The following is an 18,101-nucleotide window of genomic DNA, read 5'->3' as shown; positions in this document are numbered from 1 at the left end:
TTCTCAATCGGCGACAGGTCAGGACTCCAGGCAGGCCTTACAAGCACCTGCCCTTTCTGCATACGAAACCATGCACTTGTAATCCAGACAGAATGTGGTTTGTCGTTGTCCTGCTGGAAAAGGCAGGAGCATCCCTGGAAAAGACGACATCTAGAAGGCAGCATGTGTTGCTCCAAAATGTATACATATCTTTCAGCATTAATGATGCTTTCACAGATGTGCAAGTTACCCATGTCATAGGCACTGACACACTCCCATACCATGACAGACGCTGGCTTTTGGACCTGGCACTGATAACAGCTTGGATGGTCCTTTTCCTCTTTGACCCGGAGAAAATGTTGACTCGTTGGACCACAAAACACAATTCCACTGTGCTACTGGTAATCTCAGATGAGACCAAGCCCAGAGAAGTCTACAGCGCTTCTGGACAGTGCTGATATATGGCTTCTGTTTTGCATAGTAAAGCATAACTTGCATCTGTGGATGCAGTGGCAAATGGTGTTGACTAACAAAGGTTTACCAATGTATTTCCGAGCCCATTTCAGGATATCCATTACAGACTCATGAGGGTTTTTGAGACAGTTATGTATGAAGGATTGGAAATCACGCGCATTTAGAAGTGATTTTTGACCGATTTGTCTTTGGGGAATGTTGTTCTCAAAGTTTTGAATTATTCTCTGATGAATCTGTTGGCAGATTGTTAAGCCTCGACCCATCCTTGCTCTTGAAGGACTAGGCCTTTTTTGGAGGCTCGTTATATACTATGATTACCCAATTAACTCAACTGTTTCACATCACCTTCTTATTTCAACTTGTCACATTCCATACCGTCCTAACTTTTTTGGAATTGGGGTTGTATGTATATATGTATTGATATATATATATATATATATATATATATATATATATACATACACATACACACATACATATATATATATACACATACATATACACACATATATATATATATACACACACACATACAGACACACATATATATATATATATAAATATATATATATATACACACACACAGAGGCGTAACTAGAAACCACAGGGCCCAGGTGCAAGAATCTAAAAAGGTCCCCCCACCCCCCCAAAAAAAATGGATTCAGATTACATGTCTGCAAAAGAAGGTAACCTGTGCTCACAGTCTGTGAGATGGTCTGACCACCTATTACTGTATATAGTGACACTGATTAACCCACCAGTACTGTATATAGTGAGTTAGTGACACAGTCTGTAATCTGGCGGTGAGATGGCTGGCCTGACCCTACCCGCCCCAGTACTTTATAAAGTGACCAAAATAGTCTTGGACATAGTCCAGCACCCCTGTACTATATATAGTGGTACTGTATAGTGACACTGTTTACCCCATCCCCCATGCTGTAGTAACAAGGTCTGTAATTTGCTAATTCTACAAACATACACACACACACATACATGCATAAATACACACACAGTCGCATACATACATACACACACACACACATAAAAACCAATGGGTAAAACAGAATGACTAACCCCTGTAGTCAGAGACACTAGTGAAACATCATGTCACACTCACATATCATCAGTGCAGGCAGTGGCTGGTCAACTTTTTTTATTAAAAAAAAAAAGCTGGGCCCCCCATTGGGGGCCCAGTTGCAATTGCAACCTCTGCAGCCCCTGTAGTTTTGCCCATGTACAGACACATACACACACACATATTTAGACATGTCTATGTTAAAGCCCTTCACCTGACTTTTTTTTCTAACACCTGAGACCTCTTATCTTTGAGCCCTTATAACTTCTATATATTTAGATAGTGTTATAATAAATGTAAATAAACTTTCTAATGTATTTTTGAAGTATTTTGTGCAACTTTTTTTTGTGAAACTGTTAACCAGAGCTCCGAAGTTGTGGTAATCATTTTAGCCTAAATCACTATTGTGCTCAAGTGATCGCGTTTACTTTCAACTCATAAAAACAGTGATAAGCCCGATGAGTGCATACACCCCCTATAAACCTATTATCACTTACGCACAAACGTTCGTGCTCCACTCATAATCTGACCTATGTGTTTAATTCCTGCAATGGGATTCACATACTTTAGGTCAGCTCTAAACAGCAATGTACTACTCTGAGCCAGCTTAGCATATCTGGTGAACCAATGACAAAAGGCACATGTGTGTAGCCACCAATTAACAGCTAGCTAGCTCCCTGTAGAGTATTGATGCTGCTGAACATATGTACATATTTTTTCCAGCAAAGGATACCAAGAGAACAAAGTAAATTTGATAACAGAAGTGAAATTAAACGTGTCATAAAATGACACATTCTATCTGAATTATGAAAGTGTAATTTCCTATCCCTTTATGTATGATTTAAGTAACAGAAACTGTCTGTGTATAAAGTCTTGCTGCTGATTAATAGTCTGGGTTGGTGTAGGTCGGGGGTTAATTTGATATTGTTTTATGTACTGTTAAAGGGACAGTAAAGTCAAAATTAAACTTAAATGGATTGGATAGAACATGATATTTCAAATGTCTTCAGGCAGCAGAGATTGCAACAACATTTATAGCAATGTTATACATAGTTACAAACACTGCTGCACAGAATGCTAAATACACGTGCACGCCCCTAAGCTCATATAATATCAGCCTCCTAGGTTTACTCTATAACAAAGGATACCAAAAGACAAAGCAAATTAGATAATAGAAGTAAATTAGAAAGTTGGGTAAAATTCCTGCTCTATCTGAATTATCAGCGTTTAACTTTTACTGTCAGATTTGGCTTCTGAATTTGATGAGGTTTTCCTAATTATTCTGTGATATTGGGTTTTTAATTATACAAAAAACACAAAATACTGGTCTGGATTACAATCACTTTTTATTTGCATGAAAAAACATTGTATATCATTATATAGTAAAAAGCAGCATTACATGATATATGCACACAATGGTATAAATATACATACCACTTGTGCTCTTGATACAAAGGGATTTATCAGACATATAATGTTCCCTTTATATATACAGTATGTGCTATTATCAGTTCTTGTGGCTTCTAACTAACATGAAAACATCTAACAGACTTGGGGGCCGATTTATTAAGTTGTGGCGAATCATGTCAGCCCAACACCGCTAAATGCTGACAGCATATGATGTAGGCATTTATCATTGCACAAGCATATCTTGTGAAATGCTTGTGCAATGCTGCCCCTTGCACATTTGTGGCCAATCGTGGGTTAGCAGGGGGTATTAATCATCTCAACGGGATTCGATCAGGATGATTGCTGTCCGCCATCTAAGAGGTTGTAGACGAGTTAAGGAGCAGCAGTCTTATGACTCCTGATTCAGGTGAGCCTTCCGGCTCGTGCAGAGTAAGCAGCATTCGCTGCTTAGTAAATCAGCACCATAATATCAAATTCAAGAACACAACATACATATTTCATATCCAGTATACATGTGTATCCATTTAAATGCAACTGATTATGATCACAAATGTAACAGTTACTGATATTGGGCCAGACTATAAATAGAGCGCAAAATATCAAAAAATATCCCTCCCATTTGTAATAGCAGTGCACTCAAATGTGCTCTGGTATTACAGGTGAGGTGCAATGTGAATGCCACTTTGCTTTTGCATTGTACGGAAGCGTTGTGCTCACAAGATTCCATAGGCTCATATGGGAGCTTTGTTATCATGCCGTGAGACATGCTTATATACACATATAACAAATAATGTATATGTATAAAAGTATATACTCATATTTACAGGGAACAGTTCCCATAGATTGCAATGTAAAGACACTTTTCAGTGCCGTTGTTTCTAACACCACACAGTCACCAACTTTAGCCCCCAAAAAACATAATTTATGTAAGAACTTACCTGATAAATTCATTTCTTTCATATTGGCAAGAGTCCATGAGCTAGCGACGTATGGGATATACATTCCTACCAGGAGGGGCAAAGTTTCCCAAACCTCAAAATGTCTATAAATACACCCCCCACCACATCCACAATTCAGTTTAACGAATAGCCAAGAAGTGGGGTGATAAGAAAGGAGCGAAAGCATCAACAAGGAATTGGAATAATTGTGCTTTATACAAAAAAATCATAACCACCATAAAAAGGGAGGGCCTCATGGACTCTTGCCAATATGAAAGAAATTAATTTATCAGGTAAGTTCTTACATAAATTATGTTTTCTTTCATGTAATTGGCAAGAGTCCATGAGCTAGTGACGTATGGGATAGCAAATACCCAAGATGTGGAACTCCACGCAATAGTCACTAGAGAGGAAGGGATAAAAATAAAGACAGCCAAAAAGAATCCACAACCCAAATCAAAAAGTTTTATTCTTATAATGAAAAAAACTGAAATTATAAGCAAAAGAATCAAACTGAAACAGCTGCCTGAAGAACTTTTCTACCAAAAACTGCTTCTGAAGAAGAGAAAACATCAAAATGGTAGAATTTAGTAAAAATATGCAAAGAAGACCAAGTTGCTGCTTTGCAAATCTGATCAACAGAAGCTTCATTCTTAAAAGCCCAGGAAGTTGAAACTGACCTAGTAGAATGCGCCGTAATCCTCTGAGGCGGGGATTTACCTGACTCCACATAAGCATGATGAATCAAAAGTTTTAACCAAGAAGCCAAAGAAATAGCAGAAGCTTTCTGACCTTTCTTAGGACCAGAAAAGATAACAAATAGACTAGAAGTCTTTCTGAAATCTTTAGTAGCTTCAACATAATATTTCAAAGCTCTTACCACATCCAAAGAATGCAAAGATCTTTCCAAAGAATTCTTAGGATTAGGACACAACGAAGGGACAACAATTTCTCTACTAATTTTGTTGGAATTCACAACCTTAGGTAAAAATTTAAAGGAAGTCCGCAAAACCGCCTTATCCTGATGAAAAATCAGAAAAGGAGATTCTCAAGAAAGAGCAGATAATTCAGAAACTCTTCTAGCAGAAGAGATAGCCAAAAGAAACAATACTTTCCAAGAAAGTAACTTAATATCCAGAGAATGCATAGGCTCAAACGGAGGAGCCTGTAAAGCTCTCAAAACCAAATTAAGACTCCAAGGAGGAGAGATTGACTTAATGACAGGCTTGATACGAACCAAAACCTGTACAAAACAACAAATGTCAGGAAGATTAGCCATTTTTCTGTGAAACAGAACAGAAAGAGCAGAGATTTGTCCTTTCAAGGAACTTGCGGACAAACCCTTAACCAAACCATCCTGAAGAAACTGTAAAATTCTAGGAATTCTAAAAGAATGCCAAGAGAACTTATTAGAGGAACACCATGAAATGTAAGTCTTCCAAACTCGGTAATGAGAGCCTGCAACATAGTATTGATCACTGACCCAGAGAAACCTCTATGACTAAGCACTAAGCGTTCAATCTCCATACCTTCAAATTTAATGATTTGAGATCCTGATGGAAAAACGGACCTTGAGATAGAAGGTCTGACCTTATAGGAAGTGGCCAAGGTTGGCAACTGGACATCCGAACAAGATCCGCATACCAAAACCTGTGTGGCCATGCTGGAGCCACCAGCAGAACAAACGAATGTTCCATTATGATTTTGGAAATCACTCTTGGAAGAAGAACTAGAGGCGGAAAGATATAAGCAGGTTGATAATTCCAAGGAAGTGACAACGCATCCACTGCTTCCGCCTGAGGATCCCTGGATCTGGACAGATACCTGGGAAGTTTCCTGTTTAGATGAGAAGCCATCAGATCTATTTCTGGAAGCCCCCATATCTGAACAATCTGAAGAAACACCTCTGGGTGAAGAGACCATTCTCCCAGGTGTAAAGTCTGGCGACTGAGATAATCCACTTCCCAATTGTCTATACCTGGGATATGAACCGCAGAGATTAGACAGGAGCTGGATTCCGCCCATGCAAGTATCCGAGATACTTCTTTCATAGCCTGAGGACTGTGAGTCCCACCTTGATGATTGACATACGCCACGTTTGTGACATTGTCTGTCTGAAAACAAATAAATGATTCTCTCTTCAGAAGAGGCCAGAACTGAAGAGCTCTGAAAATCGCACGGAGTTCCAAAATATTGATTGGTAATCTCGCCTCTTGAGATTTCCAAACCCCCTGCGCTGTCAGAGATCCCCAGACAGCTCCCCAACCTGAAAGACTCGCATCTGTTGAAATCACAGTCCAGGTTGGATGAACAAAAGAGGCCCCTTGAACTAAACGGTGGTAATTTAACCACCAAGTCAGAGATAGTCTAGTATTGGGATTTAAGGATATCAATTGTGATATCTTTGTATAATCCCTGCACCAAAGGTTCAGCATACAAAGCTGAAGAGGTCTCATGTGAAAACGAGCAAAGGGGATCGCGTCCGATGCTGCAGTCATGAGACCTAAAACTTCCATGCACATAGCTACTGAAGGGAATGACCGAGACTGAAGGTTCCGACAAGCTGAAACCAATTTCAGATGTCTTTTGTCTGTTAGAGACAAAGTCATGGATACTGAATCTATTTGGAATCAAAAAGGTTACCCTTGTCTGAGGAATCAAGGAACTTTTTGGTAAATTGATCCTCCAACCATGTTTTTGAAGAAACAACACGAGTTGTTCATGTGAGATTCTGCAGAATGTAAAGACTGAGCAAGTACCAAGATATCGTCCAAATAAGGAAACACCGCAATACCCCACTCTCTGATTACAGAGAGAAGGGCACCGAGGTCCTTTGAGAAGATCCTTGGAGCTGTTGCTAGGCCAAAAGGAAGAGCAACAAACTGGTAATGCTTGTCTAGAAAAGAGAATCTCAGGAACTGATAGTGATCTGGATGAATTGGAATATGAAGATATGCATCCTGTAAGTCTATTGTGGACATATAATGCCCTTGCTGAACAAAAGGCAGAATAGTCCTTATAGTCACGATATTGAATGTTGGTATCCTTACATAACGATTTAAAAATTTTAGATCCAGAACTGCTCTGAAAGAATTCTCTTTCTTTGGTACAATGAACAGATTTGAATAAAACCCCAGACCCCGTTCCAGATATGGAACTGGCCCAGATGACTCCAGGTCTGAAACACATTTCAGAAAAGGCTGAGCCTTTACTGGGTTTATTGGAATGCATGAAAGAAAGAACCTTCTCACAGGCGGTCTTACCTTGAAACCTATTCTGTACCCTTGAGAAACAATGTTCTGAATCAAATGATTTTGAATTGAACTGATCCAAACATCTTTGAAAAATCGTAATCTGTTCCCTACCAGCTGTGCTGGAATGAGGGCCGCACCTTCATGCGGACTTGGGGGCTGGTTTTGATTTTCTAAAAGGCTTGGATTTATTCCTGACTGGAGAAGGCTTCCAATTGGAAACCGTTCCTTTAGGGGAAGGGTCAGGCTTCTGTTCCTTATTCTGACGAAAGGAACGAAAACGGTTAGCAGCCCTAAATTTACCCTTAGATTTTTTATCCTGAGGCAAAAAAGCTCCCTTCCCCCCAGTGACAGTTGAAATAATAGAATCCAACTGAGAACCAAATAATTTATTATCTTGGAAAGAAAGAGATAGCAATGTTGACTTAGAAGTCATATCAGCATTCCAAGATTTAAGCCATACAGCTCTTGTAGCTAAAATAGCTAAAGACATATACCTGACATCAATTCTAATGATATCAAAAATGGTATCAGAAACGAAATTATTAGCATGTTGAAGAAGCTTAACAATGCTATACACATTATGATCTGGTACTTGTTGCGCTAAAGCCTCCAACCAAAAAGTTGAAGCTGCAGCAACATCAGCCAAAGAAATAGCAGGCCTAAGAAGATTACCTGTACATAAATAAGCCTTCCTTAGAAAAGATTCAAGCTTCCTATCTAAAGGATCTTTAAAAGAAGTACTATCTGCCGTAGGAATAGTAGTATGTTTAGCAAGAGTAGAGATAGCCTCATCAACTTTGGGGATTTTTTCCAAAAACTCCAATCTATCAGCCGGCAAAGGGTACAGTCTCTTAAACCTTAAAGAAGGAGTAAATGAAGTACCCAAACTATTCCATTCCCTAGAAATTACATCTGAAATAGCATCAGGAACTGGAAAAACCTCTGGAATAACTACATGAGGTTTAAAAACTGAATTTAAACATTTACTGGTTTTAATATCAAGCGGACTAGACTCCTCCATATCTAATAGAATCAACACCTCTTTTAGTAAAGAATGAATTAACTCCATCTTAAATAAATATGAAGATTTGTCAGTGTCAATATCTGAGGCAGAATCTTCTGAACCAGATAGATCCTCATCAGAGATAGATAAATCAGAATGTTGGCGGTCATTTAAAAATTCATCTGATTTATGAGAAGTTTTAAAAGACCTTTTTCGTTTATTAGAAGGTGGTATAACAGACAGAGCCTTCTGAATAGAATTAGAAACAAATTCTCTTACATTAACAGGAATATCTTGAACATTAGATGTTGAAGGAAAAACAACAGGTAATGGACTACTACTAATGGAAATATTATCAGCTTTTGAAAGTTTATCATGACAACTAACACAAACTACAGCTGGAGGAACAGTTACCACAAGTTTACAACAAATGCACTTAGCTTTGGTAGAACCGACATCAGGCAGCAGCTTTCCAGAAGTTGATACAGGGTCAGATTGCGACATCTTGCAATATGTAATAGAAAAAACAACATATAAAGCAAAATTATCAAATTCCTTAAATGACAGTTTCAGGAATGGGAAAAAATGCAAACAGAACAAGCCTCTAGGAACCAGAAGCAAAAAGAAACTGAGACTTAAATAATGTAAAAAAACTGGCGCCAAGTATGACGCCCACAATTGACAAATTTTTTTGGCGCCAAAAACGTCTGTAACAAACATGAGCATCATAGATGACGCAACTATGTGAAAACTCTCGGCATCAACTACGACGCCGGAAATGACGTCATAAACATCAACAAACGTAATTTTCGCGCAAAAAATGATGCAATCAATTCTAGCATTTTTTGCACCCGCGAGCCTAACAGCCCGCAATTTAGAAAGAAAAGTCAATTTGAAAAATTTTCAGGTAAGAAAAAAAAATAAAAAAATTATTCATATGCATTTCCCAAAAAATGAAACTGACAGTCTGAATGAAGGAAATATACTGATTAACCTGAATCATGGCAAATATAAGTATAAAACATATATTTAGAACTTTACATATAAAGTGACAAACCATAGCTTAGAGTGTCATAAATAAAATAAGACATACTTACCAAAAGACACTCATCTACATATAGTAGATAGCCAAACCAGTACTGAAACGAGAATCAGTAGAGGTAATGGTATATAAGAGTATATCGTCGATCTGAAAAGGGAGGTAGGAGAAGAGATCTCTACGACCGATAAAAGAGAACCTATGAAATAGATCCCCGATAGGATGACCATAGAATTCAATAGGCAATACTCCCTTCACATCCCTCTGTCATTCACTGCACTCTGAGAGGAAAACCGGGCTTCAGCATGCTGCGAAGCGCATATCAACGTAGAAATCTAGCACAAACTTACTTTACCACCTCCATAGGAGGCAAAGTTTGTAAAACTGAATTGTGGGTGTGGTGGGGGGTGTATTTATAGGCATTTTGAGGTTTGGGAAACTTTGCCCCTCCTGGTAGGAATGTATATCCCATACGTCACTAGCTCATGGACTCTTGCCAATTACATGAAAGAAATAGCTAAGTGCAGTTTTTTTTTTTAAAGAAAACTAACACTTAAATTTAGGGGCATTTGGTGGACATTTATAAAATTAACCAGAGATCTGATCTATGGTTAATTGTATAAGCCCTAATTGCTACCACATGTTCGCGGTAGCAAAAATCAGCCACTTGTAATGGCTGATTATTTATTTGCACCCGTAAACGGACAAATTAGCGCTCCACTTGTAATCTAGCCCATTGTGTCTCATTTAATAAAATCAGTTTCCCCTCAGTAATTCCTCTGGTATATAACATGTACAATGCTAAGCATCTATAGCTAGCTGAAAAGTTTTATCCATATGATGTGTGCATTAAATATATTTCCAAGATGTCAATCCTTTGAGACTCATGATATTGTTAATATAATTTTCTAACACTCTATTCATATAAAGACTCCTTTATTCTGTAAATGTAATTATTTTCTCCCCTATGTAACTCAAAAAACTCCTAACACTGGCATATTAATAAACACCACTGGGGGTGCTTTGGTGGTGAATATTTATTTAAATTTGGCAGCATGTGGATAGATTTGCATATTCTTGTGTGGTGTTTGGATTTTGTCACATTAATATGAGAGAAACTGAGGTGCATATATATATATGGAACAAAGGACAGCAGGAGAGCACTTGCAATATGGAGATTTTGTAACTAGGATATAGAAAGTTTTATTTACAGTAGGATCCCTTTTTGACTCTTCTATTTAGAGAGTTTGTGCATATACATTTTATTTTGTGAGTAAATATTTGGTGTTTTGTGATATCTGACTGGCATCGGATTCCTTTTTCAATTTTTTAACATGTGAAAGGCTTTTCTCCTGTGTGAATCCTTTCATGATTTTTCAGATGACTCTTACATGTAAAACTTTTTCCACACTCTGTACATGTGAAAGGCTTTTCTCCTGCGTGAATCCTTTCATGAGTTTTCAGATGACTCTTACATGCAAACCTTTTTCCACACTCTGTACATGTAAAAGGCTTTTTTCCTGTGTGAATCCTTTCATGATTTTTCAGACTACTATTATGTGTAAAACTTTTTCCACACTCTGTACATGTGAAAGGTTTCTCCCCTGTTTGAATCCTTTCATGAGTTTTCAGATGACTCTTACATGTAAAACTTTTTCCACACTCTGTACATGTGAAAGGCTTTTTTCCTGTGTGAATCCTTTCATGATTTTTCAGACTACTATTATGTGTAAAAAATTTTCCACACTCTGTACATGTGAAAGGTTTCTCCCCTGTGTGAATCCTTTCATGAGTTGTCAGATTATCCATTTGTGTAAAACTTTTTCCACACTCTGTACATGTGAACAGCTTTTCTCCTGCGTGAATCCTTTCATGAGTTTTCAGATGATTCTTACATGTAAAACTTTTTCCACACTCTGTACATGTGAAAGGCTTTTCTCCTGTGTGAATCCTTTCATGATTTTTCAGACTACTATTTTGTGTAAAACGTTTTCCACACTCTGTACATGTGAACGGTTTTTCTCCTGTGTGATTCCTTTCATGAGTTTTCAGATCACTCTTTTGTGTAAAACTTTTACCACACTCATTACATGTGAAAGGTTTCTCCCCTGTGTGGGTCTTTTTGTGATACCTAAGGCTCCCTTTAGATGTGAAACATCTCCCACATTCTGTACACGTGTGAGGTTTCACAACTGTGTGAACTGTGTAGTGTTCAAGGAGATGCAAATTACACGTGAAGCTTTTCTCACATTCTGTGCATTTGAATGGTTTCTTATTTGTATGAATCATTTGGCTAGACTTATGACTTTTCACTTCTTTAAAATGTTTTGAGTACTCAGTAAATGTGTGTGGCCTATCCTCTGGGATAATTATTTCACTAGATAAGGCATAAATGTTGTCCTCTTGTTTGATGACTAAATTACTCTGTACATAATGATTGCTGCCCAGTTCCTGCCAATTCACCATCTCCTTTAAATATCTGCTCTGATTTCCTCATTGTTTGTGAATAGTCATTAGTGTATAAGACTTTTGGAGTTGGTGGTATCAGATTGGTGCTTCCTGTAATGAAGACTGGATATGAACTATTCAAGTGATTATCTGCATAAAAAGAAAAGGAATAAAGAAAAGAAAGTGTATTCTTTATAATGGAATCCATCTATTACAAAAATCCTACTTATTTACACTCCATAAAAAGTCTTCTGTTTGGTGTTTATATTTAAATTGATTTACCTGTAAAACACAAATTAAAACAATTAAAGACAAATAATGTAAATATTTCTACATCATAATAAGCTAAAACATGGATTACTCAATAAAACTAGCTATAGGCCCCATTAAACAATGTGTGGGTGAATAATGTTCTCAGCCAGGGAACAAGTACATCTGTATTCTAATCGAGAGGAGGTTTCCACCATCCTCAGTTAACATTGCACAAGCAAGTGCAAATAAAGCCCCCCTGGCTCATGCTCAACCAGTTGGGTGAGAATATGATGTCTTAATCATCACAAACTAATAATCAGTGTGATGTTTTGAAAGGCTAAAGAGCAGTGATCTTATGATACTCTTAGCTTGCGTTACCAGTTGTTTGATTTATATAATCAGCCAAAAACTATTACTTTTAATAATACTCACTGTTAAATTAAGCAGACAAAATCAGGGGTGGTTCTGGGGTGGGGAACACTTACTGGTGGAGTTGTGGGTGTTTCACACATGAACAAGGTAGGCGTAAGTGTAATTATGGGAGTTCCATTAGCGAGGGCAGGGGAATGTAGAGTTGCAGGTGTTCTGAAAGCAAGTGTTGAAACAAATGTTCTTAAAAGATGCAAATATAAATATAATAGTTTATATTTGTTTAATGAGTTATCTTCTCTATTTTCCCAGTAATTAAAGTCAGCATTGATTGACTCAACTTCCGGCCTGTTTTACTGAAGCAGAGTTCCCTTTGTGGTTTGGGAAGAGTGTACCGCCGCTAACAAGCACGGGCTGAGGATCTATCTACAGGACAGGGAGGCGTGAGCCAACCTGACACGGGGAGAAGTAACAAGCAAGGCCTCACTCCATGAACTACTGCTGTGGGGAGGGGATGTGCCTCTCCTGGGCCTGAGATAGTCTGACTTGTCACTGTGCTCCTCTCCTGGAAATAGGGCAGAGTGTAGCAACGATTGAGTGATTAAAAGTATCACCATCTTACCCAGCAAGGTTGGGCTGGTGAAATCTTAACCTGCCGTATAGTCTTTGAAAAAGAGGGGAGCAGCCTTCATATCTCTGGCTTCCAACACATAAGTACTATTCTTGTGCTAACTTATTGTTCCATGATAAGTGAATCTCTGAGTATCAAAGACTGGCTAAAAGACTTTTTGTTAGAGAAGTCCCTGCAAAGTGGGGCCCAGAAGTTGGACAATTGAGAGCATTTCCATCTACATAATATGTTAACAAGGGGGTTTTCCTATGAAAACAGTGGTGGGAATTCATGTGGTAAGGAGTGGAGAGACAAGAAAGGGAGGGTGCGATGGCACTACTGGGAGTATAGAGGATCGGGCTGGTAGTAGTCTGGATTTAGGCCTTAGTGATAATCGTACATGCCCATTGGTGCTATGTACCGAATTCTATGCAAACTATACAACCAAGGGGTTGTGAAAAAGGGGTACATTCAAATAGCACTCACATCCTCATATAGAAAATCAAATGGTGTGGCGTGGCATGTGTGTGAAAGAAATGACACATTAAAAATTGAACTTTAATAGTGAAAATTAAAAATTGGGCACACTTTAAAAACCCTAGGCAACTAGTAGTTATTTTGTAGAGTATGTCTGTTAATGATCAGACAAAGTAAATTTATTATATCAGATACTCCTTATATCTCCTACTGAGGATTATCTTGATTCTGTAACCAATGTAACCAATATTAAATAAAGTGCTTATAATGTGTCTGGTTAGTTGCTTGAGCTCAATAAATAGTTAACTGTAAGTCAATTAATATTGACAGGACTTCAGAATATCGGCTGGCCGATGGCTAGCTCATTCCATCTGGTTGCCCTTATAAATTGATTCTAGAGTGAAGTAGGAATACCAAGAGCTGTGTAATCCCGTTAAATTATAGTTGCTAAACCTTGGTCATATAATACTATACACTGTAGATATGACGAGAATGTTCTCATCTACTAATATGTTAGCCTGTTAAAGTAGCTAAATGCTGGTAGATTTATGTAGAATACAGTGCTATTATAAGGTCACAAACGTTGACTTGTGTGAGCCTGTTGTAAAATGAAATGTGAAGGTAGTATTTTCTGACATGCAGACAATATCCTCTTTATTCAATGTAGCAATTCTCCTGTTAATATATCAAGAGCAATACTTGCTCATATGTTTGGTGTGATTGAAACATAAAAGGGGGGACAAAAAGTTTTACAGAGTGTCTTAGTCGCGAATGACTAATAGATTGCTACCATTAATGCAGTAAAGTCTTCATATTATTCATAGCTGTATACTCGAGTTCATTCGTGGTGTCTTGCACCGTGAATACTATAAAGCTGTATTTTACAGATACCGATACAATATGCTTGCTTGCCGATAATTAAATCTTCTATGTAACATATTCAGTAGCTGCTCAATAATGTATCTTTATCAGATAAATAGTGTATCAACCTCGGTGCTGTTTACAAAGAACACAGCTTTTAGACCATCGCATATCATCAGTCAATCACAGCTGTGTAATCAAGTTCGCTTGCAGTCTATTACAACTTACATTGTGTGTAGCTTAATATTGCAAATCTAAACATAATATCAATACTTCCACCTTTTAAGTTCTATAAGTGGCGCATTGTACCTCTGATTAATAGTGTATCTAAATCAGATTAAAATGTAAGACTCAGTACTGTTTTAAGAAAACACAGCTTGTAAATTATAGCATGCCGTTAATAAAAGAAAAGGTTTTATATGACTTATTGATGTTAAAGAGTAAATGCTTGTTTAGGTTTTGCCAAAGTATACTTGTTAGAGTTTAGCGCATTATATACTAAAGTGGCGTTTTGATTTGCAGCTCTGTGTTGGTACCAAATATATTAGATGACCGCCCAATATGCACGCACTTGCTTGGAATATAATACTCCCAAGTATGTGGCGGTATTAATTGTGCACGAAATGTTGAAGCTGGCTATTAATGTAAAGGTATATAATCTCAAGGATTAGTTACTACAGGTATTGAGCAATAATCAGTACATTAAGATTACAAAACGTATGTTAGTCAAACACTATTCACAATCCACGTATAAGACATCAGTCTCAAATGTAAAGTGTTTGAATCCCTTTCGGTGAGTGTCCTTTATCTAGATTTAAAACTGAGGGGTCCCAATTCCCCCTGCTCCTGACATGTTTCGCCGGGTATACCGGCTTTTTCAAAGGCCTTCGAAAAAGCCGGTATACCCGGCGAAACATGTCAGGAGCAGGGGGAATTGGGACCCCTCAGTTTTAAATCTAGATAACTAGTTAGTTAATCATTTTGATATCTGAGCTGACGACAATGTATACTCAGATTTAATCAGATAAGGACACTCACCGAAAGGGATTCAAACACTTTACATTTGAGACTGATGTCTCATACGTGGATTGTGAATAGTGTTTGACTAACATACGTTTTGTAATCTTAATGTGCTGATTATTGCTCAATACCTGTAGTAACTAATCCTTGAGATTATATACCTTTACATTAATAGCCAGCTTCAACATTTCGTGCACAATTAATACCGCCACATACTTGGGAGTATTATATTCCAAGCAAGTGCGTGCATATTGGGCGGTCATCTAATATATTTGGTACCAACACAGAGCTGCAAATCAAAACGCCACTTTAGTATATAATGCGCTAAACTCTAACAAGTATACTTTGGCAAAACCTAAACAAGCATTTACTCTTTAACATCAATAAGTCATATAAAACCTTTTCTTTTATTAACGGCATGCTATAATTTACAAGCTGTGTTTTCTTAAAACAGTACTGAGTCTTACATTTTAATCTGATTTAGATACACTATTAATCAGAGGTACAATACGCCACTTATAGAACTTAAAAGGTGGAAGTATTGATATTATGTTTAGATTTGCAATATTAAGCTACACACAATGTAAGTTGTAATAGACTGCAAGCGAACTTGATTACACAGCTGTGATTGACTGATGATATGCGATGGTCTAAAAGCTGTGTTCTTTGTAAACAGCACCGAGGTTGATACACTATTTATCTGATAAAGATACATTATTGAGCAGCTACTGAATATGTTACATAGAAGATTTAATTATCGGCAAGCAAGCATATTGTATCGGTATCTGTAAAATACAGCTTTATAGTATTCACGGTGCAAGACACCACGAATGAACTCGAGTATACAGCTATGAATAATATGAAGACTTTACTGCATTAATGGTAGCAATCTATTAGTCATTCGCGACTAAGACACTCTGTAAAACTTTTTGTCCCCCCTTTTATGTTTCAATCACACCAAACATATGAGCAAGTATTGCTCTTGATATATTAACAGGAGAATTGCTACATTGAATAAAGAGGATATTGTCTGCATGTCAGAAAATACTACCTTCACGTTTCATTTTACAACAGGCTCACACAAGTCAACGTTTGTGACCTTATAATAGCACTGTATTCTACATAAATCTACCAGCATTTAGCTACTTTAACAGGCTAACATATTAGTAGATGAGAACATTCTCGTCATATCTACAGTGTATAGTATTATATGACCAAGGTTTAGCAACTATAATTTAATGGGATTACACAGCTCTTGGTATTCCTAATTCACTCTAGAATCAATTTATAAGGGCAACCAGATGGAATGAGCTAGCCATCGGCCAGCCGATATTCTCAAGTCCTGTCAATATTAATTGACTTACAGTTAACTATTTATTGAGCTCAAGCAACTAACCAGACACATTATAAGCACTTTATTTAATATTGGTTACATTGGTTACAGAATCAAGATAATCCTCAGTAGGAGATATAAGGAGTATCTGATATAATAAATTTACTTTGTCTGATCATTAACAGACATACTCTACAAAATAACTACTAGTTGCCTAGGGTTTTTAAAGTGTGCCCAATTTTTAATTTTCACTATTAAAGTTCAATTTTTAATGTGTCATTTCTTTCACACACATGCCACGCCACACCATTTGATTTTCTATATGAGGATGTGAGTGCTATTTGAATGTACCCCTTTTTCACAACCCCTTGGTTGTATAGTTTGCAAGGAGTGGAGAGAGTAAGCTCCTTTATTTGGCTGATTTTTGTGCATACCATATAACAAGTGAAATATCTCCTGGACGTGGAGCATCTGCAAAAAGGCAGTAAAAGAAAACCAGCTATTAACCCTTTAAAGTAAAGGTCAATTTAGATGAATCGGTGCCCGGTTTTAAATAACATAATTTATGCTTACCTGATAAATTCCTTTCTTCTGTTGTGTGATCAGTCCACGGGTCATCATTACTTCTGGGATATTATCTGCTCCCCTACAGGAAGTGCAAGAGGATTCACCCAGCAGAGTTGCTATATAGCTCCTCCCCTCTACGTCACCTCCAGTCATTCGACCAAAGACCAACGAGAAAGGAGAAGCCAAGGGTGTAGTGGTGACTGGATTATAATTTAAAAAATATTTACCTGCCTTAAAAAACAGGGCGGGCCGTGGACTGATCACACAACAGAAGAAAGGAATTTATCAGGTAAGCATAAATTATGTTTTCTTCTGTTATGTGTGATCAGTCCACGGGTCATCATTACTTCTGGGATACCAATACCAAAGCAAAAGTACACGGATGATGGGAGGGATAGGCAGGCTCATTATACAGAAGGAACCACTGCCTGAAGAACCTTTCTCCCAAAAATAGCCTCCGAAGAAGCAAAAGTGTCAAATTTGTAAAATTTGGAAAAAGTATGAAGCGAAGACCAAGTTGCAGCCTTGCAAATCTGTTCAACAGAGGCCTCATTCTTAAAGGCCCAAGTGGAAGCCACAGCTCTAGTAGAATGAGCTGTAATTCTTTCAGGAGGCTGCTGTCCAGCAGTCTCATAGGCTAAACGAATTATGCTACGAAGCCAGAAGGAGAGAGAGGTAGCCGAAGCCTTATGACCTCTCCTCTGACCAGAGTACACGACAAACAGGGAAGACGTTTGTCGAAAATCCTTAGTTGCCTGCAAGTAGAACTTGAGGGCACGAACTACATCCAGATTGTGTAGAAGACGTTCCTTCTTTGAAGAAGGATTTGGACACAAGGATGGAACAACAATCTCTTGATTGATATTCCTGTTAGTGACTACCTTAGGTAAGAACCCAGGTTTAGTACGCAAAACTACCTTGTCTGAGTGAAAGATCAGATAAGGAGAATCACAATGTAAGGCTGATAATTCAGAGACTCTTCGAGCCGAGGA

At 37.8% G+C, this 18,101-nt stretch overlaps 1 protein-coding gene across 1 annotated transcript in view; it reads right to left on the bottom strand.

The window, feature by feature from the left end:
* Positions 1 to 18,101, bottom strand: part of LOC128659973 (zinc finger protein 585A-like) — a 157,381-nt gene that overhangs the window by 78,200 nt on the left and 61,080 nt on the right. The window contains exon 5 of the mRNA XM_053713567.1: positions 10,507 to 11,303. Within this exon, the coding sequence (XP_053569542.1) occupies positions 10,507 to 11,303 (797 nt within the window). The remainder of the gene's footprint in view (positions 1 to 10,506; positions 11,304 to 18,101) is intronic.

Source organism: Bombina bombina, chromosome 5 (genome assembly GCF_027579735.1).
Source record: "Bombina bombina isolate aBomBom1 chromosome 5, aBomBom1.pri, whole genome shotgun sequence".
In the NCBI taxonomy this organism is placed as follows: domain Eukaryota; kingdom Metazoa; phylum Chordata; class Amphibia; order Anura; family Bombinatoridae; genus Bombina; species Bombina bombina.
Note: the sequence above shows the minus strand (reverse complement) of the source record. Positions and strands in the feature narration are given on the sequence as shown.